At 41.4% G+C, this 19360-nt stretch overlaps 1 protein-coding gene across 8 annotated transcripts in view; it reads left to right on the top strand.

Moving 5' to 3' along the window:
• The window catches only part of mecom (MDS1 and EVI1 complex locus), an 815679-nt gene that overhangs the window by 724313 nt on the left and 72006 nt on the right, over window positions 1–19360 (top strand). For 6 of the 8 annotated variants that reach the window (XM_068042481.1, XM_068042480.1, XM_068042488.1 and 3 more), the window contains 4 exons: window positions 151–253; window positions 2834–3032; window positions 6730–6877; window positions 7936–8092. In XM_068042481.1, the coding sequence (XP_067898582.1) occupies window positions 151–253; window positions 2834–3032; window positions 6730–6877; window positions 7936–8092 (607 nt within the window). The remainder of the gene's footprint in view (window positions 1–150; window positions 254–2833; window positions 3033–6729; window positions 6878–7935; window positions 8093–19360) is intronic. The other 2 variants (XM_068042483.1, XM_068042482.1) reach the window with 1 other exon arrangement.

Genomic DNA, 19360 nt, shown 5'->3' with positions numbered 1-19360 from the left:
TACTTGAAAGATTGGGTAAGATGCCACGGTGTGGCAGATTGAAATGACAGCAGTTGAGTTTCACTGTGTTATTCAGTAGAAGCATCCTCCAGCATGTCACACACTCAGACCAATTCTTTCCTCCATACTTACTGTGTTTTTATAATGCAGATTTTTTACAGAATTATACGAGACATTAGCCCTGGGGAGGAGCTGTTAGTGTTGATGAAGTGTGAAGGCTATTCACAAGAAACTATGGCTCCAGAAATACACGGTGAGTAACTGTGACACTGCCATGAACTCCTCAGACTGCTACCAGCATGGCTGCACTCGGTGTAACACAACTCCAAGTTGGTCAAAAACACGTGTCCTGACCAGGGTCACACACTCATTCAATGTTTTCCACTCAATTCTGGTCAGTGAAGCTGTTTATTGGCATGAGCTATTATTGTGCATTTGCAAAACAGCTCCACCGTTTACAGATGTTTTACAAAAAGTATTTATTTCATGATTTTAGAACAGAGCAAAATTGGCAAGTTTGTCAGAAGGCAGCAGCATTGAGGCTCCAGTGAATTTGGATGGTCTGCCTCTTCATATGGTTTCATCCTGTTTCCATGTTACGATGACCAAATAATACATTTTATTCATGCATTATCTGTTTCATAAGTGATTAGCTCTTCAATGATGTCATGATTCTCCAGAGAAGCTCAGGCCAGACAAAGAATATATTTTTATAACGATGAAACACTTCCCATTAACTTTCATTTTTTAATGAGATTTAAGTGAGTAGTTATTGTTGATCTCTTAATGTTTTTCTGCTGTTATAAATAGTTCAGTGTTATCTTTGTGCCAAATACTGGTTGAGAAAGTATTTTGAGAGAAGAATCATGCTGCTTATTGGAATCCAAACCTCCTCAATGAGATACAGAGAAGAGATTTCATTTCATTGGTGTGCAACAGTCTGTATAGTTGACAGGAAGAGGAGCTGCTGTCACACTCACTGCTGTCAGAGTTGAACTGAATTTGCTTGTCGACTCTGACTCCGACACAAAATTCACGGCCTCTAAAGAGGCGAAACTCCCAAGCCCTTGACTCAACTGTGGCGGAACATCTTGTCTCCGAGTAGCATGATCCCAGTTGTGTGGAAACAGTGTGGTGCTCATGCCAGTTGTGGCTGCTTTCCTTCTTTGTTCTCCCAGTGGCCAGGACTGCGTGTCCCTTTTGATGTTCCATGCGGTTGGATTAAAATATTACTCTTGTGCCTGAAGTTGCATTTTAAATACCCCGTATAGCAGTGATGAAAACATAAGATTAATTATCAAGCATTTGGCAGTTTGTATGCATTGCTGACACAATACACTCAGTTGGTCTATTCTCTTCTTCATAAGAAACATTCTTGGAGATATTAAAGGCCATGAGCCATTGATCCTGGCAGTGACTGCTTGTTTTGTAAGTAGCTGTGTGTAATAAATTGACTTCCTTCCCATTGTTACCATATGAAGTCACCGTTTTCTGATTCGATGTGCTTTTATTTGAAGTGAGTCAAATTAATTTCTCATTGTGTAAGAAAATGTCTTTGGAACTGCACTTTGAAAGAAAAGCAATTTTGACCATGGAAGAACGACAAAAATAATCTGTGCAATAAAACACACCTATTATAACTGTGTACAGAAAACAGAAACCCAAATCTGTTTATAATCATATCTTGGCAAAGAAAACATCAGCAATTTATTATAAAAAGGGCTGGGTGGCATAGTTGCTCGGACATTACTTTGAATAATTGGCTCTCTTCTCCAGGGAACTGCTTGAATCTGAACCAGGGAAAGCCAATGAAGGTCCTCTCTGTCTGATGGAATGCAAGGGTCAAACAAGAACTGAGTCTGGCAACAGACAAAAGTTTAAAGCAGAAAGCTCCTGTATCCAGTGCAGAATTCCACATGGTTGTACACTAGGATGGGCCTGTAGAATGCTCCTCAGGCTTCCAAGATTTAAGGATGGAGCTATGAGAATGGCCTGAATTGTGTTTCATGCTCATTGCCAACTCTAGATTAAAGTGTTCTGGGGAGAAGGTGAAGGAATTATTGAGAGGATCCAACTCACATACTATGTGATAAATTTACATGTAATTTATGGTTGGAGAGCATTGAAGGGTAGAGCTGAGACACATTAAGCCTTCAATAATATCACTGGTCCTCTAGGGCATTTTAATGCATTTACCAGCCTCTGGGGCACTTTGATGTGGTTATTGGTCCTGTAGAGCATTTCACTATTCCAGCTCTGTACATGACTACCTTATGGCTGTGTTTTGCTGCTGGCCATTTTGATTAAATTATGTTCGTACTATATGAAGGGACTGATTGAAACATGTTAACATAGCCACCACATGCCAGCAATCCCACCCCAATTGCCAACAAATGTATATAAAAATACCTTGTTTCATTTTATACTGGCCCTGTTGTTGGACTATTAAAAAAAAGCTTTCAAAATAAAAGTGCAGTGCAATTCATCATTTGTTGGTGGTTTTGGAATGGAAATATGAAATGTCAAAGGGTTGTTTTGGATAATAACCTGAACTCCAACTGGATCTCTTGAGGTGTGAGAAAGTTATGTGAATCATGAACTGTGTGATTCTGATATCCATTATCATTCATAGGCCATCTCTAATTGATTATTGACTAACGTCATATAAAATCTACATCATGTGCGTTTTTAATTGAGAGGAATAGTTAACTCTCTTGCCAGTGAAATGGACTTTACCACATCTAGTACTGATAATAATTAATTGACGTTATTAAGTCTTAAAGTTCAGTTGAATCTAGTTTCAAGTTTATGAAATGGCGTTTCAATGTTACAGAGGAGCGTGAGTATCGGTGTGTTGAGTGCAATAAACTCTTCGAATGCAAGGCAGAGCTACTGGACCACCAGAAGTTTACTTGTAACAATTCCCCCACTGCATTCTCTATGGTAAACGAAGACTTCAAACCGAAGCTGAATGGTGAAGACGAACTTCACGAGTGTAAAGAGTGCGATGGAGTATACCCAGATGCTCAAAGGTGAGTCCAGCAATTCAAGATAATCTTTTGAGTCTCAGGCTTTCTTTGGCAGACTAATTCAATGTACCATACCTCCAGACACCAACAAACTATTGGGGAAATGTAATTTGCTAAGGATTTGCCCTGCAACTCAACTCTGTCCCCTGCTAGATGCCAACAAGCGTTGACTCCTCTCAATAATGTTTGACAAAAAAGGCTACATCATTCTATTTTCTTGCAAGAACTGCTTGTAAAATGTTCATTAAAAAGATTTTTGCAATTTTCACCCCTAAAGCAGGGGCTGTACCTTAGAATTATTCCATATGCAAAGGGCATATAATGCAGATAGACAGAATGAAGGTGCAATAGGATTATGAGAGTAAATAAATTATATCAGTAGGAAAATTTTCATCGTGTTCATTGACAACCATAGTATTTTAAAATAATTTGAACTTTTATTGATTTGAAAACTATTATATGTTTTAATCACATTGGGCTGGATTTTACCAGCTCCCTGACATCGGGGGTCGTGGCGAGGAATTAAGGAATAATTATTTACCTCGTCGCACCTGCCGTCCCACTTCCATATTACCATCAGTGGCCAGCACTCCAGCGCCGTCCGATCTCCAAACGTAGATCCGATGTGGGGCATTGGTGGGGAGCGAGGAGGAGGTAAGTATTTCAGTGTTTGGGGGGGGGGGGGGGGGTGGTGGGTGGTGGGGAAGAGGGAAAAAAACTGAAGGGGGTCAAGGGAGTGATGGGAAGGGGTAAAGGTAAAAGTTTCTGAACTTTGCGGGGGGGGGGTGGGGGCGTAAGGTCAGATACTCAAGGTAAGTATTTTTGGGTGGGGGAAGAGGGCAGGAATGATATGTAAGGCTATCGGGGGGAGGACGGATGGGAGAGGGGCTGGAAATATTTCTGCAATTTTTAATATTTTAAAATGCACTGTTACTTTAAAAATTAAAAATGTCACCACTAATTTTGATGGCAAGCCCAGTGGTGTTGACTGCTAGACATTAAAGTCCTTCTTTATTTACGTTTCAAACACTTCTCAAGCACCTCGAGCCAAAACAATGCACTTTCAGTTTTGCCTAGAATCCTTCAGCTACAGGAATGTAAAGCTAGTTGTTTATCTTTCAACTTGTCAGTCAAAGTCTGACTGGATGCAGGTGGGGCCTAGTCAAAAGGACACCATTGACTGACAACTCTGAAGTAAGCAACTACTTTCTTTAGAATTGAAGTCTTGAGAACAGTGCAACTGCATTTTTTTTTATTGCTTAGCAGAGTTCACCAGAAAAATAAACCAATAAATATAGAAAGTCAGAGAAAGATGGAAAATTACAACCCAGCCAAAGCGACTGAAGCTGTCTGTCACGACTTTGCATATTTGTGCTCAGAATTACAAAAAAAATGAAAGCTGTATTGAATACCTGGACATGCACAGATATTTAACTAACCAAAATGTACAGTTATTTAGCTCCACATGGCTTTCAATTATTTTACCAAAACAAACACACGTTAAACCAAAATAAAATTACTAAAATATCTAGGAATATGCTTAAACTGGCCTCAGTGTGAGCATCAGATGAGGACAGGGTCAGGCTTAGCTGGGATGCCTTCCATTGTACCATCTAAGCTCATACATGGTGATGTGGTGGAGGCCACCAGCGTGCATTGAACCATTGAAGGGCAAAGAATTGAGAGAAACATTTTTGGAATATGCTGCTTTTAACTATTTAAGAATAAAGTCGTAGAGTCATTATGGCACAGAAGGAGACCATTCAGCCCAGCGAGTTCATGCCGGTGCTCTAAGAAATTCCCCTGCTCTTTCCCTATAGCCCTGCAGGTTTATTTCACTCAAGTGCCCATCTAATTTCCTTTTGAAATCATTGATCGTCTCCGCTTCCACGATCCTCATAGGCAGCGAGTTCAAGGTCATTACCACTCACTGGGTAAAAAAGTTCTTGCTCACATTCACACCCTACATCTCTTGCCCAAAATATTAAATCTGTGTCCCCTAGCCCTTGTCCAATCAGCTAATGGGAACAGCTTTTCTTTGTCTACCTTATCTAAATCCTGTACAGCTCGATCAGATCTCCCCTCAACCTCCTTTGTTCCCAGAAGTACAATCCAGCTTCTCCAACCTAACCTTGTAGCTAAATTCTCTCAGCCTTGGAATTATTCTGGTAAATCTCCTCTGTACCCTCTCAAGGACCCTCACATCCTTTCAAAAGTGTGGTGACCAGAACTGGACACAAATTGTGGCTGAACCAGAACTTTATAAAGGTTCAGTAGAACTTCTCAGCTTTTTTACTCAATAGCTCCATTTATGAAGCCCAAGATCCCTTATGCTTTGTTAACTATTTTCACAATATGTCCTCGCACCTTCAAAGATCGATGAACATGCATCCCCAGGTCCCTCTGTCCTTGGATACTCTTTAGAACTATGCCATTTAGTCTATATTGTCTCTCACTATCCCTTCTGCTAAAATGCATCACCTCACACTTCTCTGTATTAAATTCCATCTGCCACTTAACTGCCCATTCTGCTAACCTTTCTATGTCCTGTTGCAGTCGGTTTGTACCATGCTTACTGTTTGCCACTCCTCCAAGTTTGGTCATTGGACAATTTTGAGGTATTACTCTGTATTCCAAGATCCAAGTCACTTATATATAGCAAAAAAAGCAGTGGTCCCACCACTGTCTACCATGTTCCACTCTGAAAAACAACCATTTATTATGACTTGCAGTTTTCTGTTCTTAAGCCAATTTTTAAAAATCCAAGCTGACACTGACCCTCCTATTCCATGAGCCTCAATTTTGTTCACCAGCCTTTTATGTATTACTTTGTCAAATGCTTGCTTAAAATCCATATAGACAACATCCATTGCATTCCCTTCATCAACCTTCTGTTACTTCATCAAAAAATTCAATTAGATTAGTCAAGTGCAATCTGCCTTTTCCAATTCCTGCTGGCTATCCTTAATTAACTCATAACTCTCCAAGTGCCTATTGATTTTTTCCCCGAATTATTGTTTCTAAAACCTTACCCACCACTGATGTCAAACTGGCCAACCTATAGTTACTAGGAATGTCCGTACATACTTTTTCGAATAAGGCTGTCACATCTGCCACTCTCCAATCCTCTGGTACCTCCCCAGTATCTCGGGCAGATTGGAAGATTATGGCAAGCCCTTCTGCTATCCCCATCACCACTTCCTTTAGCAACCTGGGATGCAAGCCATCTGGACCAGGTGACTTATTCACTCTAAGCATAGCCAGTCTTTCCAGTACATCCTTCCTATCAATTTTCACCCCATCCATTACCTCCACCATCTCCACTTCTACCAATTTTTTTGTCAGCTTCCTCTTCCTTAGTAAACACTGATACAAGGTACTCATTAAGTATTCTAACCTTGCCTTGCGTCTCTAGGCATATATCACCCTCTTTGTCCTCTTTGTCCCTATTCAGACCCACCCCGCCTCTCACTACCCATTTACTATTTGCAGGCCGATAGAAGATTTTTAGATTCCCTTTTACGCTAACATCTGTTATAAATTGTTCCCTCACACATTTTACATTGAGAAAGGTGATGAGATGAAAGCCTTTTGGTCTCCCACATTCTGGTACTGGATACAGACGAAGCAGAGTCAGTAATAATTCCTGTTACTGCTACAGAGGAAGGGAGTGACAGGCTCTCTCTTACTGACTCAACAGCTTGGACAGACACCTACTGACTCACACAGAGGAGCGAGAGTACAAGTGTGACCAATGCCCTAAAGCCTTCAACTGGAAGTCCAATCTTATTCGTCACCAGATGTCACATGACAGTGGCAAGCACTATGAGTGTGAAAACTGCGCCAAGGTATGGTGAAGGGTTTCAATGCCTTATATTTTCAATTGTTACCAGGATAGGAAAAAAAAAGTTAGAAATTCACAAAGTATGCTTCATTCTTGAAAAGGAATATAGGTAGAGTGTGTTCCAGATAGATTTGGATTTCTAATGCAAATTTGACATTTTGGAATCCATTTATAGCTCCTAAAATGCTTGCAGAAATATTAAAAATATCGTTAAGGTTTTGTCTCTCTACCTAAAAATGAAGAACATTTTTTTAAATGAACTTCAGCACCCAGGTAACCATGGGGTAGAGTTTGATGTTTCGCAATAATGTAAACTGGGGGATAGCGAGTCAGCAGCCTGTTTTAAATCTCTCCCGATTTTTACTTGTATTGAAGTCAATGGAAGGATGTAAAACAGACTGCCGGCACACAATCACCCAGTTTACATTACTGCACAATGTCAAAATCTACGCAATGTGTTTAACATGCTGTAAAGTCCAGGTTAGAACTCCTTTAATTTATACCTGCGTATTCATTTTTTGTTTTTAAAATACCTACAAAGTCACAGAGGACGACCGTAAAATAAAATCATAAGGCTAATTCTGCTCTACCAGCAGGGGGCAGTGCACAAAGTGAGTGCATTGTGACAAATCATAGACATGCAGTTTGTGATTTTTAAATCCTGGGAGCGTGGAATCTGCACAAATGTGAAGGTAGACTAGATGTTACAGTAAATACATAAGCAGTTTTCTAATTATATTAGTTTTCATGCTTTAGATTTGACTTTAAGTATACTCTTGAGATGAGTGCATAAAGTGAAACCTGATATAAAAAACATTATATATCAATGATCATTATTAGCCTAAGCATTTGTGGTCCCATTGCATAGGCAAAACAGCAGATGGAAAAAGGAGAACATGCTAAATACAGAATGAAGATTAAGTCAACTCAATGAGATGGTGTTAAAATAAAATGCTGTATACAGAAACTGGTCTCCATGTTCGTCTGAAAAGCTGTACTTTGATGTCCATAAGACCTGCTTTGCTTCATCTTCCTGCATCAGATTTCTTTACTATTTCCCAGCAGGTTTTTACAGACCCCAGCAATCTACAGAGACACATTCGCTCCCAGCATGTTGGTGCTCGGGCCCATGCCTGTCCAGAATGTGGAAAGACATTCGCCACTTCCTCAGGTCTCAAGCAACACAAGCACATCCACAGCAGTGTCAAGCCATTCATCTGTGAGTTTCCCTGTTTGTTCTCCTCACCTTTAGCTGTGACACCAGTGATTTCACCAAAGAATGCATGAACATCAGTAGAGTACAAGAGGATTTGTTTACGGTCAATTCATTCAGCTCTTTGAATTGTTGTTGATGGCAATCCAGGAAGCAAACAGCTCAATCGATCTTCAGAGGAGAGTATTCTGGGAATGGGCTACTTCCATCTCTAGCAGTTGGTTTTGAATGCAGCTAAAACTGATAATAGAGGGCTCTTTCTCTGATGGTTCTCAAGGTTCTGTGTAAAACGGACTTTTATATAACTCAGATCTAGTTCTTAGTGTGTGTGACTCCATAAGTAGATAATGTCCACTAAATTGTCAGACCCACTGAAAGAAACCACATAGAAAAAGGTGAGGAGATTGAGGGTGCTCTTTAAGGTTGAGGTTAACACGACTTATTGGGACAGAATAGAGGCAGCTTTACCCTGTTCGAAACCATTCGATGCTGTCTGGGATAAGCTGTTAAGTTCCTCCAACTAAATATTGAGAACTCAGAAGCTATTGAGCATGGCTCCACCACAAATTCCCTTGCCATTGACTCTATCCCCTCCTCAGCCACTGTCTCCGGCAATACAAGACTGTTTGCAATCTCGTGTCCTGTTTCACCCTCAGCTGAACTTTTGACCCCATATCCTCTTCATCACAAAGACAGCCTAATTTCATTGAATCAAAGAATGGTTACAACACAGAAGGAGGCCATTTATTCCATGTGTCCGTGCCGGCACTTTGCAAGACCATCTCACCTATTCCCACTCTCCCACCTTTTCCCCATAGCCCTGCAAATGTTTCTCTTCAGATAATTATCCAATTCTCTTTTGAAGGCCTTAATTGAATCTGCCTTCTCCACACTGTCAGGCACTGCATTCCGGATCCTAACCACTCGCTGCATAAAAATGTTTTTCCTCACGTCGCTGTTGCTTTTTTTTCCAATCACCTTAAATCAGTGCCTTCTGGTTTTTAATTCTTCTGCCAATGGGAACAGTTTCTCCCTATCTCCTCTGTCCAGACCTCTCATGATTTTGAACACCTCTATCAAATCTCCTCTGATCCTCTCTTCTCCAAGGAGAAGAACCCCAGCGTCTCCAACCCATCAACATAACTAAAGTCCCTCATCACTGGAACCATTTTCATGAATCTTTTCTGCACCCTCTATAATGCATTGACATCCTTCCTAAAGTGTGGTGGCCAGAACTGGACACAATACCCCAGTTGAGTCCAAACCAGTGTTTTATACAGGTTCAATATAAGTTTCTTGTTCTTGTACTCTATGCCTCTATGTATAAAGCCCAGAATCCCTTATGTTTTACTAACCATTTTCTCAACCTGCACTGCAACCTTCAATGTTTTGTGCACATATACCCCCAGGTCCCTCTGCTCCTGCACCTTCTTTAGAATTGTACCCTTTAATTTATATTGCCTCCCCTCGTTCTTCCAACCAAAATGAATCACTTCACACCTTTCTGCATTAAATTTCATCTGCCACTTGTCCACCCATTCCACCAGCCAGTCTATGTCCTCTTGAAGTTTGTCATTCTCCTCCTCACAGTTCACAATACTTCCAGGTTTTGTGTCATCCGCAAATTTTGAAATTGTGCTCTGTTCACCCAAGTCCAGCTCATTAACATATATAGAGTCATAGAGTTTTACAGCACAGAAACAGGCCCTTCAGCCTGATGCGCCGAACATCAAGCACCCATCCAAAACTAATCCCACTTCCCCGCAGTTGGCTCGTAGCCTTGTATGATATAGCGTTTCAAGTGCTCATCTAAATACTTCCTAAATGTTTTTAGATTAGAGATACAGCACTGAAACAGGCCCTTCGGCCCACCGAGTCTGCGCCGAACATCAACCACCCATTTATACTAATCCTACGCTAATCCCATATTCCTACCAAACATCCCCACCTGTCCCGATATTTCCCTACCACCTACCTATGCTAGTGACAATTTATAATGGCCAATTTACCTATCAACCTGCAAGTCTTTTGGCTTGTGGGAGGAAACCGGAGCACCCGGAGAAAACCCACGCAGACACAGGGAGAACTTGCAAACTCCACACAGGCAGTGCGAGGGTTCCTGCCTCTACCATCCCTTCAGGCAGTGTTCCAGATTCCAACCGCCCTCTGGGTGAAAAAATTTTTCCTCAACTCCCCGCTAAAACTCCTGCCCCTTACCTTAAATCTATGCTTCTGGTTATTGACCTCTTCGCTAAGGGAAAGTTTCTTCCTATCTATCTTATCAATGCCCCTCATAATTTTGTATACCTTAATCAGGTTCCCCCTCAGCCTTCTCCGTTCCAAAGAAAACAACACAAGCCTATCCAGTCTCTCTTCATAACTGAAATGCTCCAGCCCAGGCAACATCCTGGTAAATCTCCTCTGCACCCTCTCCACTGCAATCACATCCTTTCTATAGTGTGATGACCAGAACTGTACGCAGTACTCCAGCTGCGGCCTAACCAGCATTTTATACAGCTCCATGATAACCTCCCTGCTCTTACATTCTATGCCTTGGCTAATAAAGGCAAGTATCCCGTATGCCTTCCTAACCACCTTATCTACCTGTGCTGTTGCCTTCAGTGATTTTTGGACAAGTACACCAAGGTCCCTCTGACCCTCTGTACGTCCTAGGGTCCTACCATCCATTGTATATTCTCTTGCCTTGTTAGTCCTCCCAAAGTGCATCACCTCACACTTCTCAGGATTAAACTCCATTTGCCACAGCTCCACCCATCTTAACAGCCCATCTATATCGTCCTGTAATCTAAGGCATTCCTGCTCACTATTTACGACACCACCAATTTTCGTGTCATCTGCAAACTTACTGATCATACCTCCTATATTCACGTCTAAATCATCAATGTACACTACAGACAGTAAGGGTCCCAGCACCGATCCCTGCGGTACACCACTAGTCACAGGCTTCCAATCGCAAAAACAACCCTCTACAATCACCCTCTGCCTCATTCCACGAATCCAATTTGCCAAATTACCCTGGATCCCAAGCCTTACTGAAGTCCATGTAGACGACATCAACCCTCATCTACACTTTGAGTCACCTCCTCGAAAAATTCAATAAAATTTGTTAGACATGATCTCGCCCGACAAAGCCATGCTGTCTATCCCTGATCAATCCCTGCCTCTCCAAGTGGAGATTAATCCTGTCTCTCAGAATTTTTTCCAATAATTTCCCTACCACTGATATTAGACTCACAGGCCTATAATTACCTGGTTTATCCCTGCTACCCTCCTTGAATAATGGTACCACATTTGTTGTGTTCCAGTCCTCTGGCACCTTTCCTGTGACCAGAGAGGATCTGAAAATTTGTGTCAGAGCCCCCGCTATCTCCTCCCTTGCCTCACATAGCAGCCTGAGATACATCTCATCTGGGCCTGGGGATTTATCCACCTTTAAGCCCGCTAATGCAGCTAATACTTCCTCCTTTTCAATGCTAATTTGATCAAGTATATCACAATCCCCCTCCCTAATCACTACACCTACATTGTCCATCTCCATCATGAACACAGATGAAAAGTAATCGTTCAAAACCTCATCTATGTCCTCCGGTTCCACACACAGATTGCCTCTTAGATCCCGAATGGGCTCCACTTTTACCCTGGTTATCCTCTTGCCCCAAACATACTTATAAAATGCCTTGGGATTTTCCTTTATCTTGTCTTCCAGTGATTTTTCATGCCCCCTCTTCGCTCTCCTAATTACTTTTTAAAGTACCCTCCTACACTTTCTATTCTCCTCTTGGGCCTCCGCTGTTTTCAGCGCTCTGAATCTGCCATCCACCTCCTTTTTATTTCTTATCCAATCCTCTATATCCCTTGACATCCAGGGTTCCCTGGACTTATTGGTCCTACTCTTCACCTTTACGGGAACATGCTGGACCTGAACCTTCGCAATTTCCTTTCTAAATGACTCCCACTGGTCTGATGTAGACTTTCCTATAAGAAGCCACTCCCAGTTCACTTTGGCCAGATCCTGTTTGTTTTTATTCATTCATGGGATGTGGGCGTTACTGGCCAGGCCAGCATTTATTGCCCATCCCTAATTGCCCTTGAGAAAGTGGTGATGAGCTGCCTTCTTGAACCACTGCAGTCCATGTGAGGTAGGTACACCCACGGTGCTGTTAGGAAGGGAGTTCCAGGATTTTGACCCAGCGACAGTGAAGGAATGGCGATATAGTTCCAAGTCAGGATGGTGTGTGGCTTGGAGGGGAACTTGGAGGTGGTGTTCCCATGCATCTGCTGCTCTTGTCCTTCGAGGTGGTAGAGGTCGCGGGTTTGGAAGGTGCTGTCTAAGGAGCCTTGGTGCATTGCTGCAGTGCATCTTGTAGATGGTACACACTGCTGCCACTGTGCATCGCTGGTGGAGGGAGTGAATGTTTGTGGATGGGGTGCCAATCAAGCGGGCTGCTTTGTCCTGGATGGTGTCGAGCTTCTTGAGTGTTGTTGGAGCTGCACCCATCCAGGCAAGTGGAGAGTATTCCATCACACTCCTGACTTGTGCCTTGTAGATGGTGGACAGGCTTTGGGGTGTCAGGAGGTGAGTTACTCGCCGCAGGATTCCTAGCCTCTGACCTGCTCTTGTAGCCACGGTATTTATATGGCTATTCCAGTTCAGTTTCTGGTCAGTGGGATTCAGCGATGGTAATGCCATTGAATGTCAAGGGGAGATGGTTAGATTGTCTCTTGTTGGAGATGGTCATTGCCTGGCACTTGTATGGCGTGAATGTTACTTGCCACTTATCAGCCCAAGCCTGGATATTGTCCAGGTCTTGCTGCATTTCTACACGGACTGCTTCAGTATTTGAGGAGTCGCGAATGGTGCTGAACATTGTGCAATCAGCAGCGAATATCCCCATTTCTGACCTTATGATTGAAGGAAGGTCATTGATGAAGCAGCTGAAGATGGTTGGGCCTAGGACACTACCCTGAAGAACTCCTGCAGTGATGTCCTGAAGCTCAGATGATTGACCTCCAACAACACAGCCATCTTCCTTTGCGCTAGGTATGACTCCAACCAGTTTTATCATATTGAAATCTGCCTTCCCCCAATTCAGTACTCTTATTTCCGGTCCCTCTATGTCCTTTCCCATAACAACCTTAAATCTTTAGAGTTATGGTCATTGTCCCCGAAATGCTCCCCCACTGCCACTTCAGCCACTTGTCCGGCTTCATTCCCCAGGAATAAGTCCAGTATCGCTCCTCCTCTTGTTGGACTGTCTACGTACTGACTCTCAAAGCTCTCCTGAATGCACTTGAAGAATTCCGCCCCCTTTAAGCTTTTTGCACTCATACTATCCCCTCTAATATAGGGGAAGTTGAAATCCCCTACTATTATTACCCTATTATTTTTGCACCTCTCTGAGATTTGCCTACATATCTGCTCCTCTATCTCTCCCTGACTGTTTGGAGGCCTGTAGTACACTCCCATTCAAGTGATGGCCCCCTTTTTGTTTTTAAGTTCTACCCATACGGCCTCATTAGAGGAACCTTCTAAGATATCATTCTTCCTTACTGCAGTAATTGACTCTTCAATCAACAGTGCAATGCCACTTCCTCTTTTACCCCCTCCCCATCACGTCTGAAGATTCTATACCCTGGGATATTAAGCTGCCAGTTCTGCCCTTCCCTCAACCATGTCTCCGTGATAGCAATATATCAAGAAAAGCAGTGGTCCTAACACTGACCCCTGGGGAACACCCCGCTTCATCCAGTTCAAAAAACAACTGTTCACAACTACTCTGTTGCCTGTCACTTAGCAAATTTTGTATTCATGCTGCTACTGTCCATTTTATTCCATGGGCTCTAACTTTTCTGACAATCCTGTCATGTGGCACTTTATCAAATTCCTTTTGAAAGTCCATGTACACCTCAGCAATCACATTACCCTCATCAACCCTCACTGTTACTTCATCAAAAAACTCAAGCAACTTAGTTAAACTCCATTTTCCCTTGACAAATCTGTGCTGGCTTTTCTTAATTAATTTACATTTGTCCAAGTGATAATTTAGTCCCAAATTATAATTTCTAAAAGCTTTCCCACCACTGAGGTTAAACTGACTGGCCTGTAGTTGCTGGGCTTGTCCTTACACCCTTTTTTGAACAAGGCTGTAATATTAGCAATTCTTCAGTTCTCTGGCACCACCCCTGTATCTCTAGAAGATATGAAGATTATGGCGAGTGTCTCCACAATTTCCACCCTTACTTCCCTCAATATCCTTAGATGCATCTCATCCGGTCCAGGTGACTTACCAACTTTAATTACAGCCAGCCTATCTAATACCTCCTCTTTATCAATTTTTAGCCCATCAAGTGTCTTAACTAACTCTTCTTTCACCATGACTTGGGAAAGAAGGATGCAAAGCACTCATTTCGTACCTCAGCCACGCCCCCGCCTCCATGTGTAAATCCACTTTCATGTGTGTAACTTTGCTCACCTCCACCTCCCCTTAGCCGATTCATTGCTGAATCCATCATTTATGCTTTGGTCTTGACTCAATTGGTCCAATGCTGTCCTGTCTCAGTAGCGGAAGGCACGGCCACCAACAATAGGTTAAAGAAGGTCGGGGAGCAGGCACAAGTGCTCAGAGTCAGCAGAATGGACGGTACTTGGGGCAAGGGTTTTTAGGGATGGGGAATGTCACAGAAATTGAGAGGGGTAAGGCAATTGAGGGATTTAAACACAAGGATGAGAATTTTAAATTTGTGGCATGGGTGTCCTCTGGGCCTCCCATCTTTCACCATCCATGAACATCAGACTCATCCAAAAAGCTGCTGTATGTATCCTATTCCATGCCAACTCCCACCTGCCCATCACACCTGTCCTTGCTGACCTGTGTTGCCTACCAGACCACCATTCCACAAATTAAAGTTCTCATTTTGGGTTTAAATCCCTCCGTTGTCTTGCCTCTCCCTATCTCTGTGACATTCCCCATCCCTACAAACAGCTCCCCCATGTACCCTGCATTCCTCTGACTCTGGCCATCTATGCCTGCCACCTCCCCACCCCCACCCCCCCCCCCCCCAACCGCTCACTTCAACCTACTGTTGGTGTGCCTTCTGTTGCTGAGTTCCCACTGTGAAATTCCAAACCCCACCCCTCCCACTCCCACTCCCAGACCCCTCCAGTTTCCCACCTGCCTCTCCTCCTTTAAGATCTTATTAAAGCCCATCTTTTTGACTAAGCTCTCCCCCTCTTTGGCTCAACATGTTCTCTTTATCCTTCTGTGAAACACTGTAGGATGTTTTTCTACATTACTATATAAATTATATACAGTACTATATAAATGCAAGTTGTTGCTGCTGCTGCTGTTGTAGAGATTTGAGGATGCAAGCCCATGTCATGTCTTTTTATACTGACTTATGGTAGTGTCAATGCACTGTACAAGCTTACACTTATATGATCAGTCAATCTTTTGCGATTACAACTATACAATAAATTAAACAGAATACCAACTGGGCACAGAATTCTCTTGTCATGTTACTGGAAGAACCACATGATTGGGAATAATGGTCAGGTGACTGTTGTTCACACAGTCCGCACTCCATTCCATGAGGTGAAAGCAACTTGTCTGTGCATAACATTCCTGCTCTGAGTGGACTAGGAGCACTGTGTGAACACAGATAGTAATTTGATCCAATTGTAATCAGATTAGAGGCTGCATCTCAAGTAACAGCAGATTATGGCAAATAATCTATGCAAAAACAGCATGGACATCAGAAGTGATCACTACAACATGCAAGCTGTATCAATTACATAAAGAATGATTTTCCCTTTTATAGTTCACCATTTTGCAATGAGATTTTTTAAATTCAAAAATTGATTTTCCCCCCCCCCCCAATTTTCTCTCTCTCCATCCTTCCTCCTCTGAAGGCATGGATTCGTACTTTAATATAATTCAGTACTCCCTCACCTAAGTAGCTGTTCTTCATGCCTGAGACCACCTGGTCAGTGTTAACAGGCTATTTGACTGTGGAAAACATCATAGCCCAATCCTAACTTCACATGACATCTACACGTGTAATTTCGAGTACAAATCAGGAGTGGGAATGTCTTACTGGTTTTTCTCCTCCATAACAAAGCAACATTGAGACCAATTGTAGGGGCTCTATTACCATCCTGGTTAAGATCAGTTAGCTCAGCAAAGACCAGAGGTCAAACTAGGGATGTTTCTACTCAGTGTGGCCCAGCATCAACTCTTGGTGGTACATATACTCATTGCACTCTTGAAGAGCTAAGAAATAGATATTAAAATAGGTTGGGTATCATTCACTATTGCTTAATTAATTATTTAATTCAGGTAGTTTGGTAAAACAAAGATAGAAAACTCGAGAGCAAATCATTGTACTTTTCACCACATTTGATTGTATTTCTGCATTTTTCAAGCGATTAAACCTATTAACTTTTTTTGTGCTAGAAACCTATCAAATGATATTACAATTGTTTTTTTAAAATTTGCTTACTGCTAGGTAATTATCTTACAAATTGTCTGGTAATCCAGCTGTACAGAGTGGAGTTGTATTGTTCAAGGGTCGTATTGTATTACTCTCCCCAACCTCATCCGTAGTCATTTATTTAAAAGGCCCACACACACGCGCACACAGACACACAGTACGTCCTCCTGCTCGGCCTGTTTTCAGCAACTGTCTCTTATTACTGCATCCTGCCTTAGCTAAACAGAAAAAAATCCTTAACTACAGTGAAACAAAAAAGGTAATTATTAGCTTGTTTGAAAAAAAATAAGCCACTCAATGGAAACCACATGGACTTATGGGCCAAACATATTCAAAATAGCACTTAATTTGTTTTAATAAGCAACAACTATGCAGCCCCTGAGTACTGACTAATTACTGTGTTCTCAGAAAATTGCTTCACAAAGCATACTGGCATCAGATGGACCTGGTATTACAAAGCGCTTTGTGGTTTGCGGTGTGCTTACGGCATTTGGGAGTGATGAAAAGCTTGTCGGGTGGTAATGTCTGGAACATTTAGAAATTAGAGAGGGAGGGAAAGGAAAAAAGAGGGAGAGGTATGAGTGAAACAATGAAGTGTGAAGTTGAAAGACTACACCGTGTAGTGAGTGCTGCTAGCTTTCTAATATTAGCCCCACATGTGGCGTTTGCATACGTTGCACAAACCACACGTTGCCTGAACACTGGGGAGTTCAACAGACATTCAAATGTCTGAACAGCATCAGAATCCAGTATTACTAAAAGGTACATTAGGAGAAAAGAAAACATTCTGTGGAGTTGATATGAATCCCTAACTTTTTCACATTCTGATAATTAGCAGATCCCTCATTAAGTCCCAGTAGGAAGCATTTCATATCATAAAATCTCGGCTTTGCATTTCTAGTGTGCTGCTGTTTTCCTACCAATCCCCTCTCAATATCAGGAATTGAATGGCTGATGCTAGGAGTGCACAGTCTATTAAGATCACAGGGAGCTGCATGTGTTCAAAAATGAAACAAGTTAATTAATATGCATAGTTTCTTGATGAAAAAAAATTGAATCAGTTTAATAAGGTTTCCATTGGTTTAATAATGTGTTCGTAATTGTGTAATTATACTTTTGGTTGAATCTTGACTTTTTGTGTGTCTCAAGGAAAAGGATGCCATAGGAATAATGGGGAAGGAGAATGGATGGGGAGGGAATGCCAATTTCAGTATTGAGTGTGACGAGGTGGGGATTACTACAGACTGGATGTAAATTGAAACTCTATTTATTCTGCCCCATCCCCAAAATATGTCTTGACACCAGTTTCAAAAGATTGCCTCTTGCTTTATCAGTATGATATCCATCTTAAGAACTTTGCCAAGGAAAATGTTCCTCTTTTTCTTAAAAAAAAACTTATTTTGTTGCAGATTTGAATAGTCCTTGATCAAAATGGCAGCTGGGGGTCATTTCCTTGCAGTCAATTTCATGAAACACAATTTTAATAATGGAATTAATAGAAAAACAACCACTACACAACTGCAAAATATTCCTTTCACACTTCTTCAAATAGCTAAATTAACACTTAATAGATATAGCAGTTGAAAAGTTTGGTATTCTAACGATGGATTTTCAAGACTTTCAGATAATGGCATTTGAACCCATGAATTGATGTAGAAGAGATAATACATTTCTACAAACATATTTTTAGAAAGGTGTTGACTTGCATTTCCTTTTGCATTATTTATTTTAATTAACCGTTCAAGAGGTTTCAGGTGTACGTTACAATAAATTTTAAAAAACCTTTTAATTGCATTATATTTTTAACTCAATTACTAACTATTTAGAGATATGAGTGGAAATTACTGTTGCTGACGTTATTGTACAATTGCTTAATATAATCGTACAAAATTCCTATCCTGCCACATTATTGTAATCAGGTTAATGCCTCTATTAAACTAATATACAAAGGAATTTGGTATGGGCCAGTTAAAGTTTTTGCTTCTTTACATCCTGGCTGAAATTTCTATTCTATAATTTTAATCTAAAAAATGCAATTAATAATGATGCAAACCTGTGGGAAAAGTGGATGCCATGCTTCCCTACATTACAACTGTGACGACACTTCAAATATACTTCATTGGTTGCAAAATGTTCTGGAACATCCTGAGATCATGAAAGGCGCTAAGTCAATGCAAAACTTACTTTCTTTTACTTGGATAGAATTACATCTCAACTTGATTCGGCTGTGAAGCTCTGATGATGCATTTGCCCCATTACAAATAATGCTTAACGAATGTGACTGAGTACCACAGGATGCTCACTCTGTACCAGTAGATGTTCATTTACTTGCAAAGAACAATGCTTAGCACATGATGGAGGACAAGTAAAATTTCATTAAGGAACCTATTGCAAAGATGGTGCTGGGAAGCTCCCATTATCTTGTATGCGATCATCTCCAGTACTTTTTCTGAAATTATATTTAATTCTATTTGTTGAGTTTTAGTCAAGACCTGAAAGATATTGACTGTGTATCACTTGGCACTGAATCTATGATGCTGGATGGCCGGGCTACTGCATCTGAATCTAACTGTTCATCAAAAGACAGTTGCACTCTTCCATCCAAATATTTCAGATAAATATTTAATGATCAGCTGTTTGTCATCACTAGTTATTAAAATTCTGTTAAAATACTTAACCTACGTAAGAACTATACATTTATTACCATATACCCAACACTTTCAATAGCATCTTATTGCAGTGCTTTCAGTTCTCTTATGTAAT

The sequence above is a fragment of the Heterodontus francisci genome, chromosome 11 (genome assembly GCF_036365525.1).
Source record: "Heterodontus francisci isolate sHetFra1 chromosome 11, sHetFra1.hap1, whole genome shotgun sequence".
NCBI lineage: Eukaryota > Metazoa > Chordata > Chondrichthyes > Heterodontiformes > Heterodontidae > Heterodontus > Heterodontus francisci.
The sequence above is the reverse complement of the archived record's forward strand: the minus strand, read 5'-3'. Positions and strand labels throughout refer to the sequence as shown.